At 46.1% G+C, this 8,744-nt stretch overlaps 1 protein-coding gene across 1 annotated transcript; it reads left to right on the forward strand.

The window, feature by feature from the left end:
• The first annotated feature begins 6,830 nt into the window (after positions 1-6,830).
• Positions 6,831-8,662, forward strand: LOC117587425 (brachyurin). Its single transcript, XM_034278095.1, has 2 exons — positions 6,831-7,271; positions 7,303-8,662. The coding sequence occupies exon 2, from the start codon at positions 7,315-7,317 to the stop codon at positions 8,287-8,289; it is 975 nt and encodes a 324-aa protein (XP_034133986.1). The 5' UTR covers positions 6,831-7,271; positions 7,303-7,314; the 3' UTR covers positions 8,290-8,662.
• Positions 8,663-8,744: the final 82 nt, after the last annotated feature.

Below are 8,744 nucleotides of genomic sequence, written 5' to 3' on the forward strand. Positions count from 1 at the left end.
TCGGAGGAGCAGAAATAATTCCGTGGAGGGTCGGGAGAATAATTCTTAAGTGGCTTAAGCGTTTTGTCTGTCATCTGTCGCCAAGAAAGTTTTTTAATTGAACATTTTCAATGCGCTGATAGCGCAGACAAACGCGGCCAATCGGTTGAAGGACAATGGCAGATGGAGCTCAGATTGCGTTTGGTTCCCCATTCATATTTACCCCAGAGGAGGTTTTTGCGCTCTTTTGCAAACGCTTTTCATTAGCCGCATTTCTTTGTTCACCAGCAGATTGTCCGTCCGTCCCCTGGCTGCTGCAACTTCCACTGCAGAATGGCAGAAATTATTGCTTTGCTTATTTGCGTTGCGTTCTCTTCATTTGTCAGCGAGGACAGTCGCGAGGGGGACAGCCGATCCCCTTTGTTCAGGGCCACACAAAAAATATGAAAAGAGATTTTCCCTTTTCCCTTTTATATTTGAACTTTTTCATTAGGCTAATTAAAAATGTCTGTGGCGGGTGGTGGGAGGAGTGAGTGTTTGTCGAATGTCTTGAAAGTTCTTCGTTTTTGGCTGGCAATTGTAACACATGGCGTATGCGCAATAAGTGCTTTATGGCTGCGAGGTAAATGAACTTTTATACCGAATGGATTCCCCCTGCCACTGCCTGCAGCTGCACGAAACAAGGAAAAAAGGTTTACTCTTGCCTGTGGCTAGCAAATCTTGTCCCCAAACTTGCTAGGCTCTTTGCATCTAAAGTAACTTTCGCCTGTTCCATCCATAAAAATGTAAACTCCAGCGAACATTTTTGTACATTTTGTGTGTCGCCTGGACTGGCATTAAGGCGACAATTGCCAGAGTTCTGATCTGTCCCTGCCCTGTCCTGCCATGCTCCTCGCTTACCATTAAAACTCCAACAATGAGCTGGCGACAGAAAATTACGGAAAACAATAAAAAAGAAGTGAGGACAGCAAAGTTTTCCACTTCCTTTCCTTTTTTGTGCTGCTCTTTTTTTTGGCAGGAATACGCTCAAGTGTCAGTAACAGTTTCCATGCAAATATTGTCTGGGGAATGTTGTTGGACCGTCAGGCAATGGCAATGGCAATGGCAATGGACGGACGACTGTCGCAAAAGCGGGCCAAGAAAGCGGCTAAATGTAATGCCACATCAGAGATTAAAGTGCTCTGCAGATAGCCAGCAATATCCTGCACCCCCTTAAAGCTTTAGGTCTAGTATGGACAATTGCTAATCCGTTTAAATGTCTGCACTTTGGGGGATTTCCATTACTCTCTACAACCCGTCCCACCCACATGTTCAATTACAAAACTGCAGCAGCCGAGGGTGGAGCGGCAGTTCCGATGCCGATTAGGCACAGAGCCCACTGCCTCGCTGTCTCGATGTCTGATGCCCTAAACAGAACAGGACACCTCATTAATTTGCCGGACTGCGGCACTAACAATAAAAGCTATTTTGGCTATTTGGCTCATTGACTGCCTGATTTTATGGCCCCCAACTGCAACCAAGTAGAGCCATCGTCTCCGTGTCCAAAAACCAACATCAACATTGACCCACGAGCACAGTTTGTCCTGCTGCAGCCTGCACCACTGTTGCCAAATATGTTTTTGTGGCATTTTTGGCCAATTGGCAGACAGAGCAGACGCTTAGCCCCGTTCCGCGTGCGTCGACGTTGCCCTGCCCCATGGCCAATTGAATGCGGCAGACGTGAACGTGGCAGATGTGGATGGAGGCAGCTCATTATGCCATAATGTTTGGCCACACCCAACAAGGAGCTCTGACCGGGTTTACTCTTGCTTGCCTAACCCAAATTGCATGCTATTGACCAGATTTCAACTTATTTCAGAGTGACGGAGCACTCGGAGAGTGAAGTTTGCTGCAACTGTGACGGCTTCAGCTCCGCTGGCACTTGAAAACTTTGCGCAAAAAAGAAACACTTTTATGCTGCCTGCCTGCCAGCGCAGTTCGATCAACTAAAAGGACTGGCTGCCATGTAAAAATATAAAAACAAAAGCACAAAGCAATAAAAGCGTAAACGGAAAGTATTAACAAAATACCCTAAGAGGAGGGCATGCACTGGTGTTTGGGTATATGAATTCCAGCTAAGATTTGGCTGCAGTTTCAACTGGGTATCTTTAAGCTCACAAGAAGTCTCATTGTCTTACAAGTCTCTCTCTCTCTTTCGACTATCAATATCCCATTTGGTCTCATTTATGCACACACACCCACTCGTAACATATCGGAATCTGATCAAATCTTGTTCAGCAAAGGGGCTGCTGGCATTCGATTGCAGACGGTGCTGCTGCTTAGCTTCTTAGCTTCACATTCGATGCACAGTCAGAGGCGTACACTGGGGGAAAAGAGTGCCACAAAGCAGCAACTAAACTTATCCACTTTGAACAGGGGGATTCTCTCTCTCAGTGTGCCCACATGCTTGGGCTTGCGCTTGGGCTTGGGCTTTGGGCTTTGGGCGTGCCACTTTAATGCACTATGGCTGCTAATGCAACAGCAACAACAAAAGCAAGCGGCTGTGTCGGGGGAGCAGACGTAGCCTAGTGTGGCAGGTCGTCGTTGTCGTTGTCGTAGGTGGTGAGGCGAACAAAAGCCAGTAAAAGCAACAGTAGAACAGTTTCTGCTTTTCGCCTTTGCCTCTCTCCCCGCCTTATCACACACACACACTTTCGAATCGCACATTCATTTCTGCTGTTCGCCATTGTTGCAGCTGCTGCTTTTCTACTTATTGTTGTTGCTGCACACACACACACACACACACACACACCCACTCTCGGTGCGGGGTGGAACTTGCCGCTGGCGTGGCTTTTTGTTTAATTCGTTTTTCTATTGTTCACAGCCAAGAACTGTAGTCCAACGGGGGCTTTGGCAACATTGTAAAATGCATGAGAATGTGTTTAGCCAACTCGCTATCTGGTCCCCTCTCTCTGTTTCTCTCGGTGGCATGCAGATTTTTGCATTTTCCAAGCATAAAAGTTGAAAGCGACATTATTGAATATGCGTTGTCCCGTTGTCCCATTGTTTGACACTCACACACACAGAGGCCCAGGAGAGACAGAAAGAGAGAGAGAGAGAGAGTTAAAGCCAAAGCTTAGTGGATTCTTATGCCCATTGCAATTTATATGCCACTTGCACACACACACACTACACACAGGACACATTAAAGACCAAAATGGCCAAAAAGTGCGACAAAGAGTGGAAATGGCATGGAAGGGAATCGATTGTTTAAGGTCAGACTGATGGAACTGCGCTATCCGGCGAACCCATACCCCTGCCACCCCCCTCTTGCCAGTACTCCCTCTGCTTATTTATGCTTTGTTTGTCGCTTTTGGCTAATAAATTAGCAGCTTTACCTTTTGGCCCAACTGCAAACCAATAGCAATTTATCGCAGCCACAGAGAAAGGCACGTAGCAAAGGCACGGGTACAGGATGTGCCAGGCTCCTGGATCCACTAGGATCGAGCAGTCGAAAGGGGTTCTCGGTTGCCACAGCCAATGTGCTCGCCTTATCGCCGGCTTAAGCGGCACGCACAGGTGAACTGGCTACAGGCTGCTGGCTTCTGGCTGCTCGTTCCTGGAGCATGGGTAAATGGCAATAGTTGTTAGCCGAACGCTTTTAGCCTGTGACTAACGATGGGGCGACAATAAAAATTGCCCTGGCAATTGGCACATTGCGGCTGCAAGTTAAAAGGATTTCCAATTTTAAAATGATGGCCCCTAGACAGGGCGGCGCTGGAGGGTGGCAGACAAACAGAGAAAGTTCTAGGCCAACAAGTTTCATTGATTTTAAAGTATTTTCCAACAAAATGTCAAAGTTATTGCCGAACAAATTGAAAAAACTGCAAAAACTTTAGCAAAAACATAATTCAAAATACAACATTCGAATATTCAGAAAGAATATTTAATATTTATGGCATACCAAAGGAATTCTAAAACATTTACTGCTCTAAGAACCTGAAATTCAAGATTTTTCTCTACCAAAAAATTAATAAAATTCCCCATAAATTCCCCGATACTTTTGCTCAAGTGCAACAAGCTGCCCTGCCCAGGAGCAAACCCAAACAAAAGATGTATTTCGATTGCGTGCAGGGGAATAGAAAAGAAAAGTCCTCGTGGAGATTCGGAAACGCTTGCCAAGATTTATCGTGCGTCCATTACAAGCGGAAATTAAGCGCGGCAGGTCGCCTGTGCCGGAGCGAGCGTGCGTGAAAGCGTTTTGCCGGCCAGATCCGTCCAGACCCTGTCCAGATACTCCCCAAAGTAACAAGCGAACAAGTAACATTCCGACAGGCCAAAGCAGAGCTATTGTTTTCGGTGCTCTGCCCCGGAGAGTCTCCGCTCTCCGTGTCGTGGTCTTTTCTGTGCTGTTCTCCGTATGCCAGTCACGTGGCACGCAACGACAACTTGGGATTTGTTAAGTGGCGCGTCGTTTTGATGTGCGGAATGTTTAGCGAAAGTCCCTTTCCCCCTCTCCCCCTCTCTCTCTCCGTTTCCTTTTTTTTTTTGGTTTTTCTGTAAAGTCCATCACGTGTCCCGGATATTTTGCACATAACTTGTTTCAGCATTTTATTGCCAACTTCCCTTTTCCCCTACCTTCTAATGCACTGGGAATGTCTTTTGTTTTTAGACACCCGCCCCTGTCCACAGAAAGCCGCAGTCACCTTGCGGTTAATCGTCCTTCGCGAATCCAAAAACTTCGAATCGAACGAACGCCGGGGAATGGTGGTGAATGCCACTCGAGGAGGCACTCCATCAAGCAGTGTGGCAGTCGCAGTGAGCCATTGCTGATTCGATTTTCCGATGTGTACCTTTGCTTTTAGTGATTGAAATCGCACATTTTAAGTGAAAAAGCGCACACAGAAGTGCACTCAATCATTCGTCACGTGATTCGGTTGGGTGTGTTGGGGGAGTCACAGGGATTCCGACTACTGTCACACACTCTGCCACAACCACCCACCGACTGACACTTTTGTGCTCTTCCATTTTATGTCCTTGTTCTGGCGCTGCCAATTGTGCAAATGTTTTTCTTAGCGGACATCAAATGAAAAGTGTTGGAGCTGCTGCTGCTGTGTTTATATAAAAGATTACATCCACCGGATGAGAAATGGAGACACAATTGTTAAGGCAAGAGAGGGAAAAGCTCTGTCGGTGATAATGTGCCACGTAAATGCTGTGACTGGCAATGTTGTGAATGGGAAACCAATCCCAGGGTCTCAACTTTAAAGCGAATTGTGGGGCACAGAAGTAAAATTCCAATGGGGAAAACTTTTTTCGGAGGGAGAAACTTTTCTAATTTGCGCATTATGAAAATTGGGTCGAAACATAAAGTTCCAACAGCACAGGCACAGGGCACCGAAAAGAATTAAGTGAAAAGCAATTTTTGAGCCTACCAACAAAGAGGAGGAAAGGAAAATGGTAAGGAAGAGTGGAGAAAACTTTTGCATTAAGAAAATTAACTGAGATTAAGTGCTGGCTGCCGGGAGGGGAGTTAACTTTCCTCCCCGATGTCAGGATGAATGGAAAATTGCAACCATTTTCAAGGCATTTAACCATTTGTCACATACACAGACCCTCACACACACACGGACACACTTCGTAGCCGGAAGTGAGCATCGGCAATAACGGAAGCAGAGAACCCAACAACAAGACACATGAAATTGGTTAAGGGCAGAGAGGGGCCGAGGGCTCTGGCGGGGTTTATTTGTTGCCTGCCACACTTTGGTTGGCTGTTTGCCGTCGTCGATACTAATCTAATTTTATTGATATTGACACAATTTCTGCAGATTTCCGCATAAACATAAAAACAGAGCTCCACGCACCAAAACCTCCAAAGGTTTCAGCCTCAAGTAGTAGAAAAACAACGACACCAGCCAAAGACACCAGCAGAGGGAACGCGGAGTAGAGGGACGAAGTGGATCCATTCGAGGCACGCAAACAAATGGTATCTAATAAAAATTGAACAAAGAGCAAACAAAAGTTCTGCCACTTCTCAATGGAAGTCAAACACAATGCTTGGCAGAGGAGTGCTGTCGGGCATTTCCTTTGCAGCAATCGCGCGAATACATAACATAGATTTCCAGAAACATAAAAAAGTTTTGGATAAGAATTGTGGCACAGTATTGTTTCAGTGGCAATTGGAAGATATGAAATTAATACCCGAAAGCATAGAAAAATGTTCACAAAAGTGCCAGAAAGAGCTACACCAGAACAAAAATTGTATTTAAATATTCAAAATAAATAAACTTCAACTCAAATATTTCTTGGAAATACTTTCTACGATTTTTCAATTAAATATTAATTTGAAATGGTAGTAAAATCTATTGAATTTCAAAATATTTTTATTCAAAAAAGAAATATTGAGCAGGGTTTTTTTTGTACCATTATTTTGCTCAGAGTGTGGGAAATCCCCAAGGTAAAAAGCAGATAAGAGCGGGTTAAGATCATCATTTAAAGATAGCGTATTTGCGCAGAGTACTTAGATTAGGCTAATCAATTGATTCTCCTGCTGCAAAATAAAATCCAAAACAAAATATGTTTGGATGTTTCGCAATAACTCAATAAATTACTTGAAATCTCTCGGCACTACTCGGAATCAGATACCGAATTGGATGTGTGTAAAACTTAATAATCTTTAATTAAATAAATAACATATTAAAGGGGAAAAAAACACTTGAAAACTCATTTACGAACGCTATAAAACTGAATGACAGCATGATATCGTGGCCTTTGTCTGCCACTATCAATGGGCATTTCACATAGCAAAGCACACATAAATATATATACAATAAATCAAATAAACAATAAGCAAAGCTCTAGTGTAGTGAGACCCCGACACAGGCATTGCCAGCAGAATGGAATGGAATATCATGCAATTGAGAGCCGTCTAAATGAATGAGTCGAAAGCAATTAAGGGAGCTGCAGTTAGCAGAATGAAGCTGTCGAAGGCCTAAACCTAAGCAACATAATCGCCGAAACGTGCGGCAATTACATGGATGCTTGAGGAAGTTGAATGCCAAACATCTGCCTCTGCCTCTGCCTCTGCCACGTATATAATTTGCAATGGGAACCCAAGAAAATTCAATTAACAGACTGGGGGGACACAGGCACGTGCCACCGCCAAACACCAAACACACTGACGCTGACGCTGACGCAGACGCCCGACGCTCCCGACTATAAAACTCTATAGACATGAACAAAAACCCATCTCTGTACTCCATGTGGAGGGCCCACTCAGACGGACTGACGCAACATCCCAGCTCATTCATTCGTACTCGGCATCGTACTTCAACTCGTACTTGCCACTCGTAATAGATGAAGAATCATCAGTCGATTACAGCACTCTTCCTGCTGCCGCTGCTCCTTTGGCTAATCATAATGGGAGAAGGGCAATCGCAAACTCAGGACTGGAAAGATCAGATCGAACTCGATGACGACACTTCCGATGATGAGACGATCATGGAGCGTCGCTGGCAGATTGGCTACGAGCAATATCGCATTCTCTGCGAGAAGTTTACAGAGAAGAAGAAGGAGGAGACTTCTCCAGTGAGCACTCGAATCGCTGGCGGGGAGCTGTCCGATGCGGGAATGTTTCCCTATCAAGTGGGTCTGGTTTTGCAGCTGAGCAACGGAGATCTCATACAGTGTGGGGGATCCCTCGTCACTCTGCAATATGTGCTGACCGCGGCCCATTGCCTGACGGATGCCATCGCTGCCAGGATTTATCTGGGCGCGCTGCAGCTAGCCGAAAGAGGAGCTGCGGCGGAGGAGTTCCTCGTGCCACACAAGGAGTTCAGGATATATCCAGGCTACCTGGGTTTTGGCGCCTACAATGATCTGGCATTGATACGCCTGCCCAGACCTGCCACAGCCTCAGCTCGAGTGCAAATCATCGCCTTGGCGGGTGAATTTATGCAACAAAAGTTCCTCGAGCTGCAGCCAGTGACCGTTTCGGGCTGGGGCAGCTTGGGTGACTCTGCCGTGGAGCGTACCCGGCTGCTGCACTATCTGGACACGGAGGTGCTCGACCAGGAGCGCTGCATGTGCTCCTTCCTGCCCGGATTGGTTAGCACGCGGCGGCACCTGTGCACCGATGGACGGGGCGGACGTGGCGCCTGTGGAGGCGACTCTGGCGGCCCACTGGTCTATCAGTGGCAAAATGTCAGCCACCTGATTGGGATAACCTCGTTCGGTAGCGTTGGGGGCTGTGAGCTGGGTGCACCGACTGTCTACACCAGGATAACCGCATATTTGCCATGGATCCGACAGCAAACGGGAATGACCAACTAAATGCAATTAACGCCTAATTGTTGGCCATTAATTGCTAAACAATATAGTCGGTCGGTCTGTTGGTCGCTCGGTTGGGTGGCCAGACAATAAAACCAATTTGAGCAGCCCAAGCCACAATGAAATGGAGTCCGAAGTGGGGCGGAGAGAGGAGTGGAGTGAACCTTCTCTTTGGTTAGGTGAAAATGTTACTTTTTACGAGTACTCGAGGGGTGGAATGCCATGGAAATTGTATCGGATAAATAACAATGAACATCAGAAATTTGGGAGCCAATTTGGCCAGCAAGAGAGCACCAACAGGCAACACAATAAAGAGGGACAATAAAGAAGCATTCCCCGTGAATGAAATTCCAATGAATTCAGTGTGGAAATTGAACCTGTCTCTTCGTTTTTGATTGTCCGCGTGAGTACTTCCTCTTTGTTATATTTTTGGTGGCTAATCGTCTTTAATTGGCCAC

This window comes from Drosophila guanche, unplaced genomic scaffold, assembly GCF_900245975.1.
Source record: "Drosophila guanche unplaced genomic scaffold, DGUA_6, whole genome shotgun sequence".
NCBI classification, from domain to species: domain Eukaryota; kingdom Metazoa; phylum Arthropoda; class Insecta; order Diptera; family Drosophilidae; genus Drosophila; species Drosophila guanche.